This window comes from Onychostruthus taczanowskii, unplaced genomic scaffold, assembly GCF_017590055.1.
Source record: "Onychostruthus taczanowskii isolate IOZ18803 unplaced genomic scaffold, ASM1759005v1 scaffold43, whole genome shotgun sequence".
Taxonomy (NCBI): domain Eukaryota; kingdom Metazoa; phylum Chordata; class Aves; order Passeriformes; family Passeridae; genus Onychostruthus; species Onychostruthus taczanowskii.
In genome coordinates, this window is record NW_024501792.1 from 3,356,597 (window position 1) to 3,381,912 (window position 25,316).

The 25,316-nt window shown below is 46.3% G+C and overlaps 1 protein-coding gene across 2 annotated transcripts in view; it reads right to left on the bottom strand.

Annotated features, from left to right (window-relative positions):
• Nucleotides 1-24,816, bottom strand: part of LOC121340896 (CXADR like membrane protein) — a 55,032-nt gene extending 30,216 nt beyond the window's left edge. For both annotated transcript variants that reach the window (XM_041413963.1, XM_041413964.1), the window contains exon 1: nt 24,471-24,816. In XM_041413963.1, coding sequence (XP_041269897.1) covers nt 24,471-24,498 — 28 coding nt within the window. In that variant the 5' untranslated portion in view covers nt 24,499-24,816. The remainder of the gene's footprint in view (nt 1-24,470) is intronic.
• Between the last annotated feature and the right edge of the window lie 500 nt (nt 24,817-25,316).

Sequence of the window (25,316 nt, forward strand, 5' to 3'; positions counted from 1 at the left end):
CAGTATTGTCATTATTCACTGTTTTAAACCTCCTTATTTTCACTTTTCCTTCTTGCATAAGCAAAGATACCCCACAGTGCCACGTGGACAATAAAAAAGGACAAAAATCACAACTCCCCCTGCTAAAACCTCTGTATTCTCTTCACTGAAGCTCCCAACCCTCCCTGTTTTCAGTCTGCAAGGGAAAAAAAAACAGATATTGAAAGCACGGGATGCAACAAGACTGATCAGGGTTGGGAGGAGCCCAGTCTGTGGCAGATTTTGGGATCAATCTACAATCCACAAGGTCCATGCAAAGGAAACCTCTCACCTGGCTGCTGGCAGATTTCAATCCCCTAACCACGAGGCCAAGCTTTAACTCCAGATTAATTTATGGCCCAGTCTTTCTGCTTAAAAAAAATTACAAATTTCATGGAGTTTCATGCAAGGTAACTGTGGAAAAAAAGCTGTGCCCCCACTGTGCTGACATCCAGAGATTGGCATTGTACACAGCCCACAGTGGGAAGGGAAAAAAACCCAAAATCAGCTCATTCCTCCTGGTTTCCAGCTAGGAGAGTGAGTGAAGCCAGCCCTGAGCTCAGGCTGTGAGGAGGTACCTGGCTTCCTGCCCAAAACATCCCTTCCTTCTTCTGAGGCCCCTCCAGCTCCACATGGCTAAAAAAGGCAGCTGGAAAATGTCCTGGAAGCACAGAATGCTGCATCTCTGCCTCTCTGCCTGGAGGGAGCAGCTCTAGGTGAGCTCTGCGTGAGCTCTTCCCACTTTGGAAGAGTTTCCACACAGTTCTTGCCCCCAAAAATATGGAATTAATGAATATTCCTGGCCCTCCCATACTCCTGGCTGTAAAATCAGGTTATACCTCAGCCCCTGCAGCTCTGAGAACTCCAGGCCCTGAAGAAAAAAAACTCAATTTCTTTTCACCCCGTGCTGGTGCCACAGGAGCTGAGCTGGCAGCTGGGAATGTTTCCCCCTGAACCTGGCACTGTTGTGACAGGAATGAAATATTTCCCCATTATCACTAAAAATGGCAACAAGTAATGGCACTGTTTACACTGCAAGGGCCAAGGGGTTTTTTGGGGGCTTGGGGGTTTTTTTGCAAGGTTTTTCTGTCTGGAATTGTCACAGCACAGGGAACAAAGGCTCCACACCAACTCCAGCAGCTCTGCTCCAACATCCCAAGAATGGATGAGAAAAATGATCTCTTCTAGCTTCATCTCATGGTGCTGATTAAAAACCCAAAATGACTCTTTTTATCTTCAAGTTATGGTGCTGACTAAGACCCCAAAATGATCCCTTCTATCTTCATGTCTTGCTGCTGATTAAGAACCCAAATTTATCCTTTTTTTTTTGCTTTGTCTCATGGAGGTTAAGAACCCAAAATGATTCCATCTAGCTTCATCTCATGGTATTTATTAAGATCCCAAAATGATCCTTTTTTTTTCTTTGTCTCATGGACATGAACCCAAAATGATAGTTTTTATCTTCATCTCATGGTGCTGATTAAGACCCCAAAATTATTAATTTTTTTTGTCTCATGGTGATTAAGACCCCAAAATGATCCCCTCTATATTTTTCTCATCATGCTGATTAAGAACCCAAATGATCCCTTCTATCTTCATGTCTTGGTGCTGATTAAGAACCCAAAATTATCTTTTTTTTTTTTTTTTCTTTGTCTCATGGTGATTAAGAACCCAAAATGACCCTTATTTTCTTCGTTTTATGGTGCTGACTTAGACCCCAAAATGATACCTTCTATGTTCATGTCTTGGTGCTGATTAAGACCCCAAAGTGATCTTTTTTTCTTTGTCTCATGGTGATTAAGACCCCAAAATGATCCTTTTTTTCTTCATCTCATGCTGATTGAGACCCCAATGTGGCCATTTCTGTGCCAATCCCGAATATCTGACACAGATTCCTTGGATGGGCACTGAAAGAGCTCTTCTACCTCCCATTCCCAGGTGGAGAATTCCGAGGAAATCCCTTCTCCTTCCCCACCCAGCTCCCTCCAGGAGCTCCCAATTTCGGGCCCAGTGGTGGGGAAAGCAGTTACATAAGAGCTGCAGGAACTGAGGGGGGAATGAATGTCAAAGCTTGCTGGAACATGAACCCGGGAGCCTTCTGGATTCAGTCTCTAACATCCATCAAACATGATTAATTTTAATGTCACAACATTTTAATGTCAATTACTTTTAATGTCACAGCTTCCTATTTACCGCCGCAGCCACACTGCTGAGCTGATAAGAGATTCCCCCAAAGAACTTTTAAGATCAAATAAATAAACAATTCAGGATAAATGCTACAAACAAGCCTCCCTGCTTTTGGGAGGATGTGGGGAATCTATTCCAAAGGCATTGAAAAATAAAGATCTGAAGCCTTCACATCTAGTGCTTAGTAAAAATTCTCTTCTGCTCTTTTTTTCTGGCTAAAAATTGGGCAAATTCCAGATGCTTGTTGGAGATGTGTCTTGATATTATTTGGATTAGCCAAGGATATCTTTTATTTAGGTGCTGCATAAAGAATAACCAAGTTGTGATTGTGGCATCTTTAAACGTGTGTGCAAAAGGGGACACCAAGCAAATTAAACTGATGAAGGAACTCATAAAAGAGAATTTGGCACTTAAAATCTTTATGTTATTGAGTGGGGGAAAAATCAAATAGCTGAAGGGGTTTTTTGCAGTGCCAAGGATATCTTTTATTTAGGTGCTGCATAAAAAAAAACCAACAAAGTTGTGATTGTGGCATCTTTAAATTTGTGTGCAAAATGGCACACCAGGCAAGTTAAGACTGATGAAGGAACTAATAAAAGAGAATTTGACACTTAAAATCTTTATGTTATTGAGTGGTTGAGGAAAAAAAATCAAACAGCTGAAGGGTTTTTTTTTTTTTTTTGCAGTTCAACCCCTCACAATTTCTAACCCATTTAAATGCCACCCCTTTAGCAGCCTGGACTTGCATTCCAGTTCCTCTGGCTTTCTATTTTTTTCTGAACTCGTGTTTGCTAAATGTTATTTTAAAGAGCTGGTGAGGTTGACAAAGCCTCAAACTCCCTGGGGTTTCTCACCAGAACAAAAGCAGCCTTGTGGATATCTTTAGAACAAATTATAAGGCTGAGGAGAAGTCAGGCCTCTAACATGAAACTGAGATGGGTCACAAAAGATATTTGAAGAGACAAATTAAAACAAGAAAGTGAGTCAGACACCTGCATGGCCTTTTTTAGAGTCCAAGAACTGAGTTGGTGCAGTCATTAAAACAAATTTCTGTACCTATATTTGCATTTAATGGTGATGCAGAAACAGCTTTAGCTCAGAATTTTTAGGGATTTTAAGCCCATAACAGTTCAATGGGGTGAGAAATGCTAAGTGCACAATTTAAGTCTCAACCAATAATCAAACTGCAAAAATGAAAAGAACCATTTGGCAACAGATCTGTCAAGATAGAATAAGTGATTTTGGTGGAGTTTCAGCAGTTTTTACTGCAGCAGAGGCCACACAACATCACCACAGCATTTTCAGCTTGACAGCCTGCAGCTCCAGCAGCATCTTTTTGTGTGAAACAAAAAACTGAAACACAAAATTGCTTGAAATTCAGTTTCTATCCCACATTTGCCAAACTTCCAGCTAGCAGAGCTTAAATTCCCGTTCTGAAGAGTGCTCAGAGGGCTCTGCAGAGGCAGCAGGGGCTGTCCTGATCCCGGGGAGCTTGAGCATGAACCAGCCTCAGTTGTCAGATGCTGTTAGGATCCAGGGCTCATTAGGAAGCCAGGCTGGAATTTCCATGACTCAATGAGTTTAGATTCCCTGAAAAGAGGGAGGATTATCCCAGCACTCTCCATCTGGGCTGGGTGCAACCCAGCCTGCTGTTCACCTGGACACTTACCCAGGAATATTTGCTCTAAAACCTGAGCAGGTAAAGCAAGAGGTGGCAGACAGCACAATTCGGACAAAATTCAGAGTGTGTGACAGCAAACACAGCCTGGAGCCATCCCCAGCCTGCCAGAGCTCACATTCCTGGAGCTGCTGAGAGCAGCCTGTGCCCGGGGTGTGCTGCAGGGACCTTTCCCTGACCCAGACTAAGCAAAGGCTCTGCAGGCACCAGCTCCTAAACAAAGCCCCACATTCTGATTATTTACACATTTCCTCTGTCCTGAACCAGCCAGAGACAGAGAGCGTGGCTGGGAGGCTGCAGGGAGTTGTGGGCGGGCTGCTCCTCACCCCAGGCTGCACAAAACTCTCCCAAAGCCAAAGCTCAAACCCCTCAAAAGGCTCCCCAGACTGTTTTTGTTCCAACTCCTCCATCACGTTGAGAAAACCTCTTGTCTTTATCACAGCCAACATCAGATCCACTCCAATTCAGCATAAACTCAGCCAGTGTCTGTAGTTTTTATTTTCATTCAGATGTTGGCCATGAAACATGAAAAAAAATTCAGCTCAGCATCAAATCCACTCAAATTCAGCAGTTCAGATCCATAAACTCAGCCAGTGTCTGTAGTTTTTATTTTCATTCAGATGTTGGCCATGAAACATGAAAAATCTCAGCTCGAGTTCCCTCCCCAGTTTGGTTCCCTTTTTCCCATGGCAAGCCGGGTCCATCCATCAAGGCTGAACAGAATCCTCAGGGTCAGGAAAGGCTTAATCTGACAAATTGGTGCCTCACTAAAAAAATCTTAATTCAACAGGCAGGAGCGTGGCTGCAGCCTGATCGGTGCAGGAGAGGTGGAATTCTCACTGGAGAAATTCCTGCTGTGGCTCTGAGAGCTCGCAGGGCTGATGGGACAGGGAGAGCTGAGACACACGGGAACAATCCGGGGAAATAAGGGAACTGGCTCCCAGGGATAGCTGAGACACACGGGAACAATCCGGGGTAAATGAGGGAATTGGCTCCCAGGGAGAACTGAGACACCCGGGAGCAATCGGGCTAAATGAGGGAATTTTCTCCTGCTGATAGGACAGGGATAACTGAGACACACAGGAGAATTCCGGGTAAATGAAGGAATTGGCTCCCAGAGCTGATCCGGGCAGGGATAGCTGAGACACGCGTGGAATTCTCACCTGGCTGCCCGGACAGATTCCTGCTGCAGCTCTGAGAGCTCGCAGGGCTGATGGGGCAGGGAGAGCTGAGACACAGGGGAGCAGCCTGGGCTAAACGAGGGAATTGGTTCCCAGGGATCACTCAGACACACGGGAGGAATCCAGGCTAAATGAGGGAAATTTCTGCTGCTGATGGGACAGGGATAACTGGGACACACAGGAGCAACCTGGACTAAATGCGGGAGTTGGTTCCCAGGGATAAATGAGACTCACAGGAGGAATCTGGGCTCAATGAGGGAATTGGCTCTCAAGGAGAACTGAGACACACAGGAGCATCATGGGCTAAATGAGGGAATTGGTTCCCAGGGATAAATGAGACACACAGGAAGAATCGGGGCTAAATGAAGGAATTTTCTCCTGCTGATGGGACAGGGAGAGCTGAGACACAGAGGAGCAACCTGGGCTACATGCGGGAGTTGGTTCCTAGGGATAAATGAGACACACAGGAGGAATCTGGGCTCAATGAGGGAATTGGCTCTCCGGGAGAACTGAAACACACGGGAACAGTCCGGGCTAAATGAGGGAATTGATTCCCAGGGATAGCTGAGACACACGGCAACAATCCGGGCTAAATGAGGGAATCTCCTCCCAGGGCTGATGGGGCAGAGAGAGCTGAGACACACAGGAGGAATCTGTGTAAATGAGGGAATTGGCTTCTGCTGATGGGGCAGGGAGAGCTGAGACACCTGGGGGGCCACGGGAGGAGCAACCCGGGTAAACCAGGGAGTTTTCTCCTGCTGATGGGACAGGGATAACTGAGACCCACAGGAGCAATCCGGGTGAGTGAGGGAATCTCCTCCCAGGGCTGATGGGGCAGGGAGAGCTGAGACACACGGGAGCAATCCGGGTAAATGAGGGAATTGATGCCCAGGGATAACTGAGACACACGGGAGCAATCCGGGTAAATGAGGGAATCGCCTCCTGCTGATGGGGAAAAGCCAGCCCAGGAAAAGGCAGGGCTGCAGTTTTTACCCCTTTGGGTGTTATTGCCCTCGAACCTGCTCCTGGTAATGACTGGAAACAAAATAACAGGAGAGGTGTCATAAATGACTGGAAACAAGCTAACAGGTAAAGTGATCTATTTTAAATAACTGGAAACAAGCTAGCAGGTAAAATAATATTTTAAATAACTGGAAACAAGCTAACAGGTAAAAATTTTTTAAATAACTGGAAACAAGGTAACAGGTAAAAGAATACTCTAAATATCTGGAAGCTAGCTAACAGCCTAAGTGAATATTTAAAATAACTAGAAACAAGCTAACAGGTTAAGTAAATATTTTAAATAACTGGAAATAAGCTAACAGGTAAAGGAATATTTAAAATACTGCAAAGTTAAAGTGCCTGCTAATTGGTTTCCATTTATTAAAAATACTGAATATTTAAAATAACTGTATTTAAACTGTTTTTCTTACCTTATGCTAAGGAATATTCAAAATAACTAGATTCCCATTATTCTAAATATTTAATATTTAAATACATATATATTATATATATATATATAAGAAATAACTGGAAGCCAGCAGTATTTCAGCCCTGACTGTCCCTATTTTTCTGTACCACACCCTCAGCACATCCTGGCACCCAGGACACTTTCATGTGTGACTCTTGCAGTGACAATTCCCCTCTCTGTTTGCTCTTCTCGCTGCATCTGGAGCTACAGAAATCCCTCATTTCCCTCTTTCCAGCCTGGATTTGCCCTCCTGGGCTCCTCCAGCCCAGCCAGCTCAGCAGAAAGCAGCAACAGCTCATCACACTGGAAATTGTTTGTTATTTTTGCTTAGTAGAGAAGGGATAAAGGAAAAAATAAAATAAAATAAAAACAATCAAATAGCTGCAGATTAGAGCAGCCCAGACTGCCCCAGTCTCCATCTGGCCTTCATTAACATCCAGAAACAGCCCCAAAGTGTCTGCCAGGCAATGCTGGACATCTCTAGAGAACCAGCCAGCCAGATGTGCCCAGCTGCGGGCCCTGGTTGGTTTTTGGGGTGGTGGGAGGTACCAGGCAGGACAGGGTGTCCTCAGCAGGGTTTGGGTTGGGGTGAGGCCAATTCCCTGCTCAGAGCTGCTCCTGGCATCCTGCAGGATCCAAACTGCTCTGAGGGGGGACATGGCCTTGCTCAGAAATGTTTTATTCAGGCTGTTTATCCTCAAAAGAGCGTTTTCCTTTTAGATTAAATTATCTGGACTCTGTTTATTCTAAACACAGGAGACAGGACTCAAGCATTTCCTCTTTTAGGAAGTATGGTTGAGTGTATTTCCTACAAAATTTATAAAGAATTCAGGCAAGGGCTTGTGTGGCTCCTTAAGATTTCAAAGCCTTCTTCCCTAAATGCTGGAAGAGCTGCCTGTGTCAGGGCACAGCTCCATCCCAGGGACACCAAATACAAATGCAAGCAGACAGCAGCTATAAGCTCTTTGGAAAGGGCAGCCTGATAAAAACCATAATCAAATTATTTGCCAATACTCCCCTTTTTGTCTCAAGACCAGAAATTCCATTACATAATAAGACATTTCCCTTTTTATTTTTATTTTTACAGCTGGGGAAGCTGAGGCTCCAAAAGGACTTGTTAAAAGCACCTGGTGGTTCTGGAGGTGAGGTGAGATGAGTTAATCAACAATAGAATAGAATTGTAGCACTGAAAATTTTCATTCCAGTAGATGACAGAGTCACCACTGGAACTGGAAGAAAACACACAGAATTTTGTCCTCCCATCTCACCTCCTTACAAAGAATTCTGACTTTTTTTTTGCTATAAAACCACCACATTTTAAATGCCATTTCCCATGCTTTAGTCCCCACTGCTCCTGCAGGAAGTCTCCAGCTCACCTGGGGCTCGAGGGAAGGATCCTGCTCAGTTTTCCAGGACACCTGAAGGGCAGATCCTGCTCAGAGCTCCTCTGCCCAGCAGCAGAACCTGTCTGAACCCCCGAGCACAGCCCAGCCCCGATACCCCTGGATTTTTCATCTCCCCCAGCTGCCCAGGACATTTTCCCTGGCCTCTCAGAACGTTCATCCATAATGCACAACTCCGGATCAGGGAGGACGGGAGGAGAGGAGCAGTGGCTGCTGTTTAAAGTGGCTGCAGGAATTCCATTTATCTGCTCCAGCAGCCAGGGAGGCTTTTTAGGCACTCTCATCATCATTACCTGCTCAATTACTGCTCTTGGCACCAGGAGCTGCCCATCCTGCTGCTCCACCAGCTCCCTCCACCAGGGGAATTCTTCCCGGTTTATTTTTAATTCTGCCTCATAATCAGGCCCTAATTTTATGCATACTGGCTCAGGATATTTTTTCCCCTTTTCTTCTACATTGTCAGTCTGCTTGTCACATCCTTGCTGAAGGGGATTCCTCACCAAGTCCTTCTCTTGCTGGGCTAGGCTGGCCTCTTTTGCTTGAGGATTATAGGCTCTGACAGTGCTGACACAGAAAAATAAAGCCTCTGAATGATTTCAAACCATGAGCAGAGCAGGAATACAGAGCTGCTCCTGCCCTTTCCTCCCAGAACCCAGAGCCAGCCTAAACCCAGCTCCTTCTCCTCACCCAGAGCAGTCCCAGAGCCTCTGACAGCCTCTCCCTCACTCGCTGATAAGATTATCAGTTTTGCTAACAGGGAGACCACACGCTGTCCCCTCCATGAATTAAAGCTTTCAGAGGCACAGCAGAAGTCACAACAAAGCTGGGACATTAAACCAGTGAGGGAAGAAGAGAACTGGATCTCCTCAGAGGCAAGAACATCACAAGCTCCTAAATCCAGGAGTTTTGAGGCAATTAACTCTCCCTGCCTGGCAGATCCTAATTCCAGGTAGGAAACATCTTTTCCAGGAGAGAGCATTGAGTGAGCTCTGTTCCAGTCCCCACACAGATATTTTAGAAAAACAGAATTTCTTTGTTTCTTAGTCTTTGGAGGTTTTTTCCCCTGTCTGTTCTGCTTTTACAATATGATCATAAAATATGAAGGAGCATTTAAATCAGCAGCAAGGGTGGAAGAGCAGTGCTAATTCCTGCCTGAATCAGCTCCATCCTTGCAGGAACTGGAAATTAATTTGCCTTTCATGGGCTGAGCTCAACTTGCCAAACCAGGAGCTTTCAGAGTGGAAAAATGACACAGACAGAGAATCCCAGACCCCATCAAAGGCTTCTAAAAGCCCCAAACCCCAAGAGAAGACGAGCACACCGAGTTAAAAGAGCTCCAGCACGCTGCCAGCCTGTCTCAGCAGCACCGAGGCTGCCAGCAGCTGCTGGAGCTGCTGGTTTTTTTCTGGGCAGGCTGGGTTTTCCACGCTGCAGAAAAGGAAATATTGAGAGGACAAGCCCGAGGGCTGGAACCAAAGGAAAATCTGCAGCCAGCAGCAAAGGGATGCTGCACATTCGGGTTTGCATCACAGGGTGGGGGAGAGGCTCCCAGGCTGCTCTGGGAGGGGGGAGGCTGGCAGGAGTGGCACTGCGAGGGGAAAGGCTCCTGCATATGTCATGTGCCATTGCAAAGTGGTAAAAAGGGTTTGCATTCAAAGGGTTCTCCTCGGGGAAACGGAATTTTATTGGTCAAAATAAAGGACATTCTTCTGGCCAGCACAGCATCCATGAGGTGATGGTAAAAAAATGGGTGTGAAGGCACAGTAGTAAATCACTCACAGCAAATAATTCGTTTTAAAATTCATTTAACATTCTCTTGATATATTGTCTCTTTGAGCCAGGTCTCATAAGCTCTTGGAGATCTGTATCACACCTGAGATAGCTCAGCCACCTCGGATGGCATCAAATCAGCAGGATGGCTCCTGTGGCAGTGCTGGAAACAGAAAAGTTTTAACAAAAGGCAAAATAACAAAGCTCTTTACAGAGAAAAACTGAGTTAGGGCAAGAGGCTCTTGCTCCTGGTAAAACACCCTACAAAAGTGATTAATTCCTTTGTTCTCTTCTTTTTCTAGTGAATTGCTCAGACCTTTTGGCTTCTGTCCAACTGGCATCCTTAAGTTTGAGGTGAAGTCCCCAAGGTCCCATGAGGTGTGTTTTTACCAAATTGAAGAGAGAAACTTCTGGTCTTTTTTCTTTTTTAAGGAGACCAAGGATAATTTTGTGACTCCATCAGCAGGGAGCACATTCCTACATTCTCTAAACACCCCACAAAAGTGATTAATTCCTTTGTTCTCTTATTTTTCTAGTGAATTGCTCAGCTGGGACCTTTTGGCTTCTGTCCAACTGGCATCCTTAAGTTTGAGGTGAAGTCCCCAAGGTCCCATGAGGTGTGTTTTTACCAAATTGAAGAGAGAAACTTCTGGTCTTTTTTCTTTTTTAAGGAGACCAAGGATAATTTTGTGACTCCATCAGCAGGGAGCACATTCCTACATTCTCTGAGGTGGGATAGAAGATGCCCTGCAGCACCATTGTAACCCTAAAAACCCAGCAGCTTGTGCCGTGTCAGAGCATTGGTGCCTGTGAACAAAGGACAGTCTCCAGCAGAGCTCAGAAACCACTAACAAGGCAGGAAAATGTCAATATTGCCTAACTGGCTAGTTAAAATCATTCTGCATGCATGAATAATCAACTTGTGTTGTCAGCTTTGTTTTATCCCCTGCATGTTTTTATGCTTAAAGGTGTTTGTCAGGAGGAAGGGAAGGAAACAAAGAGTTCATTTAAGCCAGGTATCTTCAGTTCCCAGCTTTTGTGCAGGAATTTATGCTCTGGAATGCCACAGAGAGATGCTAACCAGGTGCCTGGCTCATTTGGACAGCAGGCAGGGACAAAATCAGGTTTAAACCTGGTTAAAACTTAAGATTCCCACATAGACATTTGAGGCTGCAGTGTTTTAAGGAACAGTGCAAACAGGCGGAGAAACAATCCCTGCCTCAGAGAACTTAAAATCCAGAAAAATGTCAGTACAGCTGGAAAAATTCAATATATCCAGAGAAATATCAATCTAGCCAGAAAAAAATGAATATAGCCAGAAAAAATATATCAATATAGTCAGAAAAATATAAGTATAGAAAACTAGGCAATAAGGCCAAGTTTCCTCCATTCACATCCCGGTTTTGGCTTCTCCTGTGGCAGATACTGAGAGAGGACAGTCCCTGTGACAGCTCCGCAGGCTCCACCGCTGCCTTTGGAGCCTTTTCCTAATGGGAACGCATTCCAGGCTGCCCCACAATGGGAGCAGCACGCCCAGGGGCTGCTCGATAGGAAAAACGCGAGCCCAAGGCATTGGAGAGGAAGCCTGGTGCAATTCAGCATGGTTATCTGCAGGGCAGAGCAGCCCAGGGCTTTGGAGCCTCTCCTCGCAGGTCACACAGGGCCTGGGCGAAGTGACAGCTGCAGAATTGTGGTTTTTGTTGGCTCCAGGGGTAGCCTCGGGCTAAGAGGAAGGAGCTGACAGAGGCAGGAAAGCCGGGATGCGTTTGGCACAGCATGGGAAGCCTCTTCCCCCATGAAAGCGGGTGGAAGGGGCTGGCTGGGCTCTCCAGCCCCATTGCTGCAGCTCAGGAGGGAGAGGCTGGCACGGCCCGAGGGCTCTCCCAGTGCAGAACAAGCACAAAGCTGTCAAACGCAGCGTTTTCAGTTCTCCAGTGCGCCCCCAAAACCTGGGTGATTAAGGGACACAGGAGGTGTCACCCCAAGTGTCACCTCCTTTGGTGTGACCCAGCTCGGGTGTCCCCACACTCACAAATTCCAGAGCACTAATCCCTTATAGCATTGGAAATGGAGACACTTAAAATGAGGAGGCATTTTAAAATGAGTCCTGAATCACTAAATCATGAATCACTGGCAAAATCCAGGCTGGAACCTCAACATCCTGAATGCTTCTTTGACCAGAAACACTCACCATTGCTTCATATTCCCCCTTGAATAGGGAAAAAAAAAAATCATGGCATTTGTCAACACAAAAAGCTCTGCTTTGTGTGGCTAAAATTCTCTTTGTCTCCAACCAAGAGCTTGAAACAATGGAAACAGGAGAGGATTTGCCCAGAGCAGAGACCACAGACAAAGCTGCACTGTGGGAACATCTCCATGGCATTGGATGGATCCAAACAGCTCCTTTCACAGAATCACAGAATTCCACTGGCCTTCCTGGCCCCCAGGGCACTCTGCTGCCTCCTGTCCAGATGAGATGCTGAGTCCTGGAGGAGCACCAGGCTGTCCCAAAATGCCACCTCAGTCCCACTGCCATGGAGCCGACCTCACCCAGGCACCCAAACAGAAAATGCCCCAGAGCAGCAGAGCTGATGGCAGGAACCCTCTGCAGCTCCCACACAAGCACCATGTCAAACTGCTCGGGTGGAATTGAGATTCTGAGCTTCACTGACAAAGGATTTGTGGCTGCCCTGTGCCCAAGTGACAAATAAGCCGTGCTGAAGTGTCACAAAACCCAAACTGCACCAGGGCTGAGGGCAGGGAGCAGCAACCACCCAGCCAGGTCACTGATAAATCTAATTCCTATTTTAAAAGTTAAAAGTTGTCAGTCACCACGTAAAGGTACATCCATTTGCTGCTGTTTTGGAAATGTTCAGGTCCAGCATCCTAAATTAACTCAGGTTCTTCAAATCTGGCTCTAAAAACCACTCCAGGTTTGCTGCTCATCCATTTGCACAATGTACAAATAGTAAATACTAATGCAATGTACAAGTATATATAAAGACATAAATATATATAAATACATAAATAATTTATATGAATATAAATAAACAAACATTAATTCAGTATCCAAATGGCAAATAAACATTAATACAGCACCCAAATGTCAAATATACATTAATTCAGTATTAATAAAATATTAATATTATAAATAAAGTCTTAATAAAACATTAATATCAATATTAATCCCCTTCTGGCAGAGCCCAGCTCTTGCACCACTGTGAAGCAAATGAAGCAAAGAGCTGCCAACCCCCACGCTCAGCAGAGCCTCACGGCCCTGTGCAGCAGCACTGGGGGAGTGAGAGCTGCACTGAGTGTGACTGAGAGCTCTGACACCATTTCAGACTGGTTTGATGCTCCGGGGCTTCCAAGTCAGGCTACAGAGACCTCTGGAAACCAGGCAGTGCTCCTGCTTTGTTTTTGGGAGGGTGCAGCAGCCTGGGCTGGTCTGGGCCAAACTCACTGCACCAAATCCCGGGTTTGGTGTCCCTGGGAGTCCCTCAGGACCCCCCAAGAAATTCCTGTGTCCCTGTGCCAAACTCACTGCACCAAATCCTGGGTTTGGTGTCCCTGGGAAGTCCCTCAGGACCCCCAAAGAGATTCCTGTGTCCCTGTGCCAAACTCCCTGCACCAAATCCTGGGTTTTGGTGTCTCTGGAAATCACTCAAGCCCCCCCCCAGCACATTCTTCTGTCCCTCAAGTTCTCCCAGCAGAATTTTTGTGTCCCTGGGCAGAACTCACTGCACAAAATCCTGGGTTTGGTGTCCCTGGGAGTCTCTCAAGCTCCCCCAGATTTTTTTGTGTCCCCTGGGGAAACTCACTACACCAAATCCTGTGTTTGGTGTCCTTGGGAGTCTCTCAATCTCTCCCAACAGATTTTTTGTGTCCCTGGGGAAACTCACTACACCAAATCCTGGGTTTTGGTGTCTCTGGAAATCACTCAAGCTCCCCCAGGAGATTGCTGTGTCCCTCAAGCTACCCCAGCAGATTTTTTGTGTCCCTGGGCCAAACTCAGTGCACCAAATCCTGGGTTTGGTGTCCCTGGGAAGTCACTCAAGCTCTCCCAACAGATTTTTTGCGTCTCTGGACGAAACACACTGCACCAAATCCTGGGTTTTGGTGTCCCTGGGAGTCTCTCAAGATCTCACAGAGATTTTCTGTGTCCCTGGGCCAAACTCAGTGCACCAAGTCCTGTGTTTGGTGTCCCTGGGAGTCCCCCAAGCTGTCCCAGGAGATTCTTTTGTCCCTGTGCCAAACTCAGTGCACCAAGTCCTGTGTTTGGTGTCCCTGGGAGTCCCCCAGGCTGTCCCAGCAGATCCCTGTGTCCCGTGGTGTGTCCTGCCCTGCAGCAGCAGCTCCTGTGCAGCTCCCAGGAGGGCAGGGAGGCTGAGCAGCCTGCTGCTGCTGCTCTGGAGTGCTAGTGCCAGCCAGTGCCTGGGGAGCATGAAGCAATTTCCTTCATATTGCCCAGCAAGGCAGGAGCCAGAGCAGCATTCCCAGTGCAGCAGATCCAGCCTGGAATTCCAGCTCCAAATCTGCCTCTGCGCCTCTCCCTGCGCAGCTTCGAGAAATGCTGCTTTGTTCAGGGAAAAGGAAAAGGAAAAAAAGGGGAAAATAAAGCCCTGATGTTGGAGAACGTGGCTCCTTTTTTCCTCTTGTCCCTGGAATTGTGATTGGAAATAATTGGAAGTGTCACTGGAAGTAATCAGAAGTGACAGTCCCTGGGCTACAAGGCTTTTGCTTCAAGTCTAACGATCCCCCCGCAAAACAAAACCTAAATTTAAACAATGAAGTCATAAAGTGATTTGCCTTCAAGGTTGAAAACCCTGCAATATTTTTTTTAAATTAAAAAAAAAAAAAAATATAGAAGAAGTGCCTGGCTCTGGTTCAGGTCAATATTCCAGGCTGGCTGTGTTAGATGAAAGCACAAACACACAAAGACACCCTGTGATTTCTGGCCCCACCTGGCCAATAAAAGTCCAAATCTCTATTAAATATTCCTGTGACCTTTGAAATTCTATCAAATCTGCAAGGAAAACCACAGCCTGAGTAATCCATGACACTCATCCAGCACCCATCTCAAACATTGCAAATACTGGAAAACCACCTAATTCCAATATTTTGCTGAAGCACAGAGGGAGTGGAATGGAGTAATGATTATTATTTTTTTTTAATTTCTGAAAAGGCTTCCTAACAGCCCATCCAGGCACTTGGGGAAAGAATCTGTTCAGAAGACCTCACAGCCACGATACACTCCATGCGTTTGTTAAAAACTCATTTTCCTTTTTCCATGTGCAGCACGAGGTGATTGAGAGCCCGGGATTTCCTTCCTGTGAGGTTTCTCTGAGAGCACAGCAGCACTTCACACCACCAGCGGAGTTCTTCAGTGTTAAAAATAGGTTAGAAACGGTTGTAAAATAGGTGATAATTGTTAAATATGTACTATTAATTTGGTTATTGTAAAAGGGGTTGAAAGGGTAGTTTTACATCTAGCACCAGCAGTGTGGTCCCGTTTTTAACATCAGCACAGTGGTACCAAAAAAACCCATTAATATGTGAGAAACATCTGATTAGAAAATAAAGCCAAGTCCCTCCAGGTGGCAGGTGAAGGATTTCAGCTTGGATCCAGCTCTTTGTTAATGATCTGCACATCACTGCTGTGCCCACAGCAGGGGATGGATCAGGAGGAAAACGACTTGAAGTTAAAATTATTTTAATTTAGACGTGTTCCGAGTGCCCCATCACCATCAGCAGCCACCTGTGTGTGTTTCCCCCGGTCTCAGATGTGCTTTAGATGCTCGCTGTGCAACGTGGGGGGAACAAAATCTCTCTCTTGGAGTGACCCTTTCCCTCAGGGAGCCCGAGCCGTGGTCATCCCTTGCCTCCAACCCTGCACGCTCCATTTCAGAGCAGCCTCCCTGCTGCCAGGCAATGTCACAAACCCACCCCAATCCTCAGTGACCTTTTCCCTCCAAAGGCAGCTCGGCTGCAGGCACGGAGATCAGCTCCAACCTTTCCACCCAGCCAGGGTTCAGCCTGGTTTTCCTGCCACAAAAAAAAACCCCAAAAAACCCCCATGGTGGCAGCTCCCCAGGAGGAGGGAGAGGCTGTGATGGGTATTGATCCTCGTGGGACAGCGAATCTGACACCCTGGGGCAGGGGCTGGGAAGTTCCCCGTTAAACATTTGCCTTTTTCAGCTGCCAAATGATTTCCTGGAGGAAGGGAAGGAGCAGATGAGGACAGGATGGGGTTTGTGGCTTTCTGTCACATCCAGCACCTTAGAGCTGCTCTGTTCTCTTTACAACTTGTTGCAAAGAAGAGCCAGAGCTCATTAAGGAGCCAGATAAATAAACCTGGGTGCCAAGGTGTGCTTTAGGAGAGCCTGGCCTGGTGCCCAATCTCCTTTTCTAGGCCTGGGATATTTCTGGCAAGAAGGAGCAGCTTTATTTATATTATTTATATAATTTATTATTTATTCTGGGTTGATAACCAGTGCAGAGCTCCAGGTTCCCCTTGCACTCCAAGGAAACACATTTTAGCCCTGGTGGAGCTAAAGGAAAAGTGACAGAGCACAGAGGTGGCTGCCACTGTCCCCAGCAATGCCGAGGGGAGGAGAGAGCCCAGGAGATGGAGGAGCTGGAATTCAGCCTCGTGCCTCTCGACTTCTCACACATTTTCCATTGTTGTGCTTCCTGCCCAGCATCCTGCACTGTCCTGTCATCTGAGGCTCTGCTCACGGACCTCCCTGACCTGGCTTCACCCTTGACTTTTTGCTGGGCTGCTTCTGTAAACTGAGCATTTCTAAAAACAAATGAAGGCATAACTTTGGGGGGGAAAAAAAGTAAAAACAAACCTACACGAAAAAAAAAAAAAAAACAAACCCAAAACCCAACAAAAACAAAACAATCCCAAACACAAAAAAAACCAACCAAACCAGACCCATTCATCTTTTCATCAAGGCACCACCGAGCTCCTTCTGCCCCCAGAGCAGCCTCTTCTGCAGCACACAAGCTGTGCACAATAAAACACATTTCAGAGGCACAAACACTGCCTGCAGCCCGGGCTAACACAGGGCATTGCTTAGCTAGGGATTTAAGGTGAATTTTGACTGAAATTGTGGGGGAAAGGTGCAGAAAGCAGCTTGCAGCACCATTTGTAGCATTGTAACACCAATTTTTTTTGGTATTACACGTAATTTTTAGTCCAGTGTAACAAAGGTTTAGACCTAAAAGATTTTCCAAACACATTTAAGTCTTTTTACGTCCCTTTCTGGTTCTGAAAACAAATCCCAGGCTGCAAACCTGCTGAATCCCCTCCAAAGGCCTGTGTTTGCCTGGAGGAGAACAGGGGTGATGCTTGTGATCCTGAGGATAAACACCAGGATCCCTCCCTGCCCGTTGTGCAGTGGCATTTCTGCCAAGAAACTTGTGCTGCTCTCACACAAAATATCCTTCTGAAGTGGGCCAGGGCCCCCCCAAAACCAAACCACTAATTTTGTGTGGAATAGACAAAGCCAGGGTGGGTACCAAGGCAAAACACCACTTGTTTTCCATGGGAAATTCAGAAAATTTGCCTTCCCTCCACCTCTACTTCTCATAAAAATGAATTTTTCTCCACAAATTTGGCTGTTTTCCTCACTGTGGCAGTTTTTTTTTTCTCCCTTTTCCTCCTCATGGTAAAATGACCTTTCTGGATTAAAAAAAAAAAAAAACCTCCAAAATAAAATTTATTTGGTATTAAATGTTAAAAATCCCAACAATTTCATACAAAACAAAGCACCACTAGAGAAAAAACAGGCAATTTATCATCAAGTGTCTCAACAGCAAATATTTGATGCAAACCATCCCTGGCTTTGGAAGAGCTGGAGTGTCTCAGAGGAGTGTTAACCCTGACATTCTGCCAGAGAGCAGCTCAGTTGTGTCTGGCTCCTCTGAATTCCCCCTGGGGAGCCAAATAGATCCTCTGCTCTCCTTTATTCCCTTTCCTCAGGTATTCCCAGAGCAGTGCTCTAATAAAGACTTGGAATTAAACCCGAGTTTAACTCCTCTAGCAGCCTGAACATCTCCCACAGTTGTTTTGTTGCCTGCTCTTGGAATTTGAGAGAAATTATCAATTCCACGAAGCTGTCCTGGGGAGAACAGTCCCTTTTTAAAGCTAAATACACCACCAAGATCCCTGCATTCCTTCAGGAGCCAGTGACAGAGGAGAGGTGAAATCAAGACAAAAAATCACACAAAAAACTTCTTTTCCCAGCTGCAGGTTGGGGGTTTTTTTTGTTTATTTGGTTTTTTTTGTTTTGTTTTGTTCTTGTTGTTGTTTACACCATTTCTGAGCCAAAGTTTGTGCTAAATGTTAGAAAAAAGTGAGGCAAAGCTCCTGTACCACCAACCTTCAGCACCACAGAACAGTCAAAGGCAAGAGAGAGAGCCAAAGAAAATGAAAATATATATTTGCTATTCTGCAGTTATCACTGAGAAATTCTGGAAATATCTGGAAAATCAGCAGAAATAAAGGTCCACAACATTCATTTTAGGCAACCTGAAAACTCTCCTTTGGTTTTTTACTGTTTCTGGAAAACCAACAGGAATAAAGGTCCACAAGGTTGATTTTAAGGAACCTGAAATTTGTCTCCTTTGGTTTTTAGGAAACAAAAGTCCACAAGGTTTGTTTTAGGCACCCTGAAATCTGTGTCCTTTGGTTTTTGAGAAGTAAAGGTCCATGAACTTTGTTTTAAGGAAGCTGCAAACTCTCCTTTGGTTTTTGGGAAACAAAAATCCATAAACTTTGTTTTAAGCACCCTGAAACTCATTGACCAAATGACTGATGTTTGTGGATGTACCTTGGAGCCACCAAGACTTGGGAAGTTTAGGCAGAGATCAGGGCTTCTTCTGTACTTTTGCCTGCCTGGCTGGGTACCCCAGGCTGCACATTAGTGTTAACACACAGATTCACCTTGGGGTGGGTATTGTCTGTGTGGGATATTGGTGGAAGCACCACAGCATTTGCAGGTGCCAGATGAAGACCCAGAACATACCTCTGTGGAGCTCACTGTGTGAACCTGTATGGTCATAGTCAACTTGATTACTAAAATAGCTCCTAAAGTAACCCTTAAGGTCAAGTCTCATCTAAAGAAGCATCATCTGTGGCTATCACATTGAAAATCCTAAGGGAAAAAAGCAATCACTGGATGCCTTATCAGCTGCTGTTTGTTTCTCCAATTTAATTTGAATCATGATGGACAAAAAATGCTTTTTTGGGTTTTGTTTTGTACTTTTTTCTTTTGATCTTGAGTAAAGAAAGCAGCAATGTAAACACATTTTCTTTCTTATCTGTGGCTTTTAATGAAACAAATCATGTGGTACTGTCACCTCTGCAGTCCTTGCAGTCCTCCATCCTGTGCATACAAAGGACAATATTCAAACCTGTACTGTGCTGTAAATTGCTGCTGAGGCAGTCAGCAGGCGCTGACCCAGACGGTTCCTGGTGGTGAGGGAGATGAATGGAAAACTGAGAATCCTTTTGTGGTTGTGTTGTTTGCTTCTTGAAATTGGAGGGACTGTTTGAATACTGCATGCTTCCTGATTTCTACCCTTCCTCCCCTTCCCCCAGGATTTAAAATATTTAACTTGCTAAAAGACTTTGGTTTGAAATCCCCTAAGTGGGAAAGCGCTGATTGTTGGCAAGTTCAAGTGTAAAATTGGTTGTAAGTACTTGTGGGGGAGCAGTGCAATGGAGCTGAACAGACCTCTACTTCTCATAAAAATGAATTTTTCTCCACAAATTTGGCTGTTTTCCTCACTGTGGCAGTTTTTTTTTTCTCCCTTTTCCTCCTCATGGTAAAATGACCTTTCTGGATTAAAAAAAAAAAAAAAACCTCCAAAATAAAGTTTATTTGGTATTAAATGTTAAAAATCCCAACAATTTCATACAAAACAAAACACCACTAGAGAAAAAACAGGCAATTTATCATCAAGTGTCTCAACAGCAAATATTTGATGCAAACCATCCCTGGCTTTGGAAGAACTGGAGGGTCTCAGAGGAGTGTTAACCCTGACATTCTGCCAGAGAGCAGCTCAGTTGTGTCTGGCTCCTCTGAATTCCCCCTGGGGAGCCAAATAGATCCTCTGCTCTCCTTTATTCCCTTTCCTCAGGTATTCCCAGAGCAGTGCTCTAATAAAGACTTGGAATTAAACCCGAGTTTAACTCCTCTAGCAGCCTGAACATCTCCCACAGTTGTTTTGTTGCCTGCTCTTGGAATTTGAGAGAAATTATCAATTCCACGAAGCTGTCCTGGGGAGAACAGTCCCTTTTTAAAGCTAAATACACCACCAAGATCCCTGCATTCCTTCAGGAGCCAGTGACAGAGGGGAGGTGAAATCAAGACAAAAAATCACACACAAAAACTTCTTTTCCCAGCTGCAGGTTGGAGGGTTTTTTTGTTTTGTTTTGTTTTTTGTTTTGTTGTTGTTGTTGTTGTTTACACCATTTCTGAGCCAAAGTTTGTGCTAAATGTTAGAAAAAAGTGAGGCAAAGCTCCTGTACCACCAACCTTCAGCACCACAGAACAGTCAAAGGCAAGAGAAGGAGCCAAAGAAAATGAAAATATAAAATATATTTGCTATTCTTCAGTTATCACTGAGAAATTCTGGAAATATCTGGGAAATCAGCAGAAATAAAGGTCCACAACCTTCATTTTAGGCAACCTGAAAACTCTCCTTTGGTTTTTTACTGTTTCTGGAAAACCAACAGGAATAAAGGTCCACAAGGTTGATTTTAAGGAACCTGAAATTTGTCTCCTTTGGTTTTTAGGAAACAAAAGTCCACAAGGTTTGTTTTAGGCACCCTGAAATCTGTGTCCTTTGGTTTTTGGGAAATAAAAATCCATAAACTTTGTTTTAAGCACCCTGAAACCTCTCTCCTTTGGTTTCCACCACTCCTAGGCAGCAGCATCCGACTAATTTCCCAATCCTCACTGAGAGCAGGGGCACTTCTTCAAAATCCAATTATCCCAGTGGGTTTTGCTTTGCTGTGGCCCAGGACAGGAGAATTTGGGGAGCAGGATGGCAAGGCCAGGGGTTGCTGTTTGCTGTGCTCCCACAGCAGGAGCAGGAGGGTTTGGGGAGCAGGATGCCAAGCCCAGGGCACCCCGCAGGTTTGCTGTTTTCAAGGGTGCTCTTCCAGCAGGAATGGGAGGCTTTGGGGGGCAGGATGGCAAGGCCAGCACCCCACAGGTTGGCTGTGCTCTCACAGCAGGAGCAGGAGGGTTTGGGGAGCAGGATGCCAAGGCCAGCACCCCACAGCTTGGCTGTGCTCCCACAGCAGGAGGGTTTGGGGGGCAGGATGGCAAGGCCAGCACCCCACAGGTTGGCTGTGCTCCCACAGCAGGAGCAGGAGGGTTTCCCAGCAGAGCAGAGCCCCGGGCAGCCCCAGCTCTGCATCAGCTCGGATTTCCCAGCTACCAGCCGTGGATACCTGGGCAAATGCCGGCTGTCAGAGGCAATTCCTCACAAGGAGCTGCTCCAGAACCTTTTTGCTGTGCAGTGAGACAGGAGGAGCTGGGGCTCAGCACGGTGGGGTCAGAGCCCTGGGACAGCTCTGAAAGAGATCCCGAGCTCAGAGCGTGCAGGGCAGGGCTGAGCTGCTCTCAGCAGCACCCCAGAGTGACCCCGGCTCCCACAGGGCTCCCACGGAATCCCTGAGGAGCTGCTTGCTTTCCTGCCCTGTGGGGGTGACCCCGGCACTGCTGGAAGGGGTCAGTGCCCGCGGCAGGATGGCAGAGAGGGGGGTGAGGGGCTGGGGCTGGCACAGCTCCTGCTCTGGTCCCAAAGGCAGCAGCTCCTGCAGGGCAGAGCATCCCTGCAGCCCACAGCCAAGGGAAAAGCACACGGAACCAGTGAGAAAGTACACGGAACCAGGGACAAAGCACACACGGAACCAGTGAGCAAGCACACAGAACCAGGGACAAAACACACACAGAACCAGGGACAAGGCACACACAGAGCCAGGGAAAAGGCACACACAGAGCCAGGGACAAAGTACACACAGGACCAGGGACAAAGCACACACAGAACCAGGGACAAAGTACACACAGAACCAGGGACAAAGCCAGGCATACAAATAATCACCCCTCCAAGCTGTTCTGATCACAAGAAAATCAGCTTTTTCCTTAGTTGTTGGGTCATTAAAAACATTCATGATTGACTTGGAGTGGGGGAAAGGCAGAGATTTTCCACCCCATAAAATGTAAACCACTTCAGGAACACATTTCAATGAAAGCATTGCCTACTTCTTTATTGGGTGAAAAATGCAACATCCTATTACGAACTTTCTCCACTCTGAAGTGAAGAACCACTTCAAACTTCTGCTTTTCAAGGGTGCAGTGACACAAAAGGAGGTTGTGACACCTGATTCTCACTCCTCAGCTGGTCACAATCATGTTGAACTCACTGGGCCACCTTCCCCTCCTCAGCCTCTCCTGGCAAAGTGAGCTCTTGTCCACACTCAGCCAAGTCTTTCATCTTGTCCTGTTTTAATAAAGTCTCCTTCAAACAGATTGGCTTTCTGTCTCCTCACACAGCTGCTCGTGTGCCCCAGAGAGGTAAACAGTGGAAAAGACAAGGCTTGTGTATATTAGCCACGTTATTGGGATGTTTAATGATGAAAACACAAACCTTCCTCCTAAGGCTTCTCTAAAACCTTTTTTTTTTCCACATTAGTCTTCACTTTATCAGAAAAAAAAAAAAAAACAAAACCACATATATGTAGCAAGATATCACTGGCAGTTCTGTAGATTTTTACTGCACAAAACCCAGGCTCTAGGCAGCAAATCAGACTCCCTATCCTGCTTGTGTTCAGGAGGATCCAGGGACAGGGAACCACACCATTTCCTTCCTTTTCCCTGGACTTGCTTCTAATATTGGTGAACAAAGCTGGACAAGGAGCAGACAGACCTAGTCCTCTGCTGGCAGGGCAGGTAAAGCTCAGGTAAAGTTCAGTGGCCATTGTAGGACCAGGAAACAAAAATTCCAGTTTTTGGAGTTTTGAAGACAATTCTCCCCTCACCAGTGCTTGGACAGGAGAGGCTGAGAAACCCGATTCCAGGGGAGGGCAAAGTGTCTTTTGTTGGGCATTCCTGTGTTCCTATCATAGTGGAGATGCTGAGGACACACTGGTAATTTAAATTCCCCATTCCAGGAAGGCTTTCTGCCTTCCCTAGCAAACACCTGCCTTGTAAACCAAGACAATTGATAAAGCCACTTGTGTTTTACAGATAAAAGCAGCAAAGGTAAGTTGTTATTATCTTACAAACAAACCCACCTTTTCTGCAGCAACAGTTTGTTCCTTTCTCTCCAAACCTTCCACAAATTGGAATATTCAGCAGCTGAACAGGATCAAAGACTGCAATCCCCATTGTCTCCACCAGCAAGGTGAGCAACCCACCCTTCTGTGTCCCAAATTTCCACAGAGCCACTTCCTGAAGGGCTGAGCTGTGCCTGGCCCTGCTCTCTCAAACACTCCCCACCACAGAGAGGCACAAAGGGCCAGAGCAGATGTGCAGGGACAAAGTGCTGCCTGCACTGCCCAGATCCCCCAGCACACCCAAACCCCTCACAGAGAAAACAGAGAAAACTCTAGAGCCCTGAAGAGAAAAACCTCAGAGCCCTACAGAGAAAAACCCCAGAGCCCTACAGAGAAAAACCCCAGAGCCCTACAGAGAAAAACCCCAGAGCCCTACAGAGAAAAACCCCAGAGCCCTACAGAGAAAAACCTTTGCTGACAGCAATCCCCAGGGCCAAAGCCACTTCTCCATTTATCAGCAGCTGCACAAACGTTAAATTTGACCACCAAATCTCCCCTCTCCAGTCCACATTCCACACCTGGGAGCCTTGAACTGGGCTTTCCCTGCCACAGTCCTTTAGAGCTGCTCCGAAATCCTGTTCTGCCAGTCCCCATGCCCTCGGCTCCTCGCAGGGAGGCAGAGCCCAGCCCTCTCTGGCACACCTGTGCCAGGTTCCTCAGCAGCCCCGGAACGGGCAGGCTTTGCCCAGCCAGGGCTGGAGCTGTCAGCAGGACGGGGTGAGCAGGAGGGAGGCACAGCTCCCTGCAGGAGCCCCTCAGACACCTCAGGGCTGCCAACTCTTTTCCCTCCAGCTTTCCTGCGCTCTCCTTTTCCTTCCTTTGCCCCTCTCCTCCTCAACAAATCAGCCTCGCTCTCTTTTCTCTCCCTCTTTTCTTTCTCTCCTTCCCCCTTCTCTCATCCTTCTCTCCCCCAACTGCTCCCTGCTGCACTCCAACACATCTGTTTCTAATCTCAGCCATCCATTGCAAACAATAACCCCTTTTTCTTTCCAACCTCTGAACGCTGAGTGCCCAACAAATCCACACAGCAACACAAATTTGACACTCTGCCTGGAACAAAGACATTTTATTCACCTTGTTTTGCCCAAGACCTCCAAGCCCCTCTCTCCTTTATCCCTGAAAAGTGCTGCTCTCTTCAAACAAGAAACACACATTCTCAAACGAGTCTGTTTGACCAACACTTTTTAAAATTAGTCTGGATAATCAGAGATCTCTGGCTGTCAACCTGCTCAGAAAAGGATCAGAACTCAAACACCACTGAAATTTACAGTTTTTCCATGAAAGTTTCCTCGTTACAAACCCCTTTTCTCCAACTCACCAGCAATGAATTTCAGGCACACGGAGCAGACTCGTGGAAGTTTGATTAAATAAAAAGCAAGCAACACCAAAAAAGCCAACCTACCTAAAAAGAGGATTGAAAATGCAGACATTCCGTCTCCCAGCAAGAGGGACTTTTCCTCCCTTTTTCTTTTTCTTCCTCTCTCCCAAGGACGGCAGGCAGACCTGCACAGGATTCAAAGGAACGCCTCTGGAATGCACCGAGTGTAATTGCATCCATGTGCCAGAAAAATCACCAACTTCACTCTTTCTTCCCTCCTGCTATTCACCCCCTGGTCCATCTTCCACCCAGATCCAGCCAGATGGATTTCTTTTTCTTTTGGGGCTGCAAATTCAGGGCCCTTGGAGTTTCTGGGGGAGAAGAGGCAGAGGCAGCACGGCGAGGACTTCACATCCACGGCAGCACAGAACAATTTTGCCTGTCTGGAGAGGAGAGAAGCAGGGGGAAAACACTAAGCTCAATGTTCACCACATGGCTGCCTCCCACTAGAGCCCCTCCCTGCCATCAGCTGGGATTAATAGTGAAGACCAGTCATGTGGGTGAGGTAGAGCTGATTTCCAGCAAGAATACAAATATTTAACAGAGAAAGAAGAGGATTCCTCCAGTGGCAAAACAGTTAAGTTTGGAGGCAGGAAAAAAAAAAAAATCCAGAATGGAAAAAAAAAATCAGATTCGACACTCAGAGGTTGGAGGGAGACTCTTGGAAAAAGCTCCTCAGGAGGATAAACACACTCCCCTGGATGTATTAGCTTTGGGCTCTTTTCTGCACTGGAAATTGGAGATTTCAGGCGTGCTGAACCCTCGCTCTGCCTGCTGTGTGGTTTTCTTTTTGGGTTTTTAGGAGGGAAAGAAATCCCCTAAAAACGAATTTAATTCGCGTCGTAGCTGCGCTTCACCGATGAGGGCAAA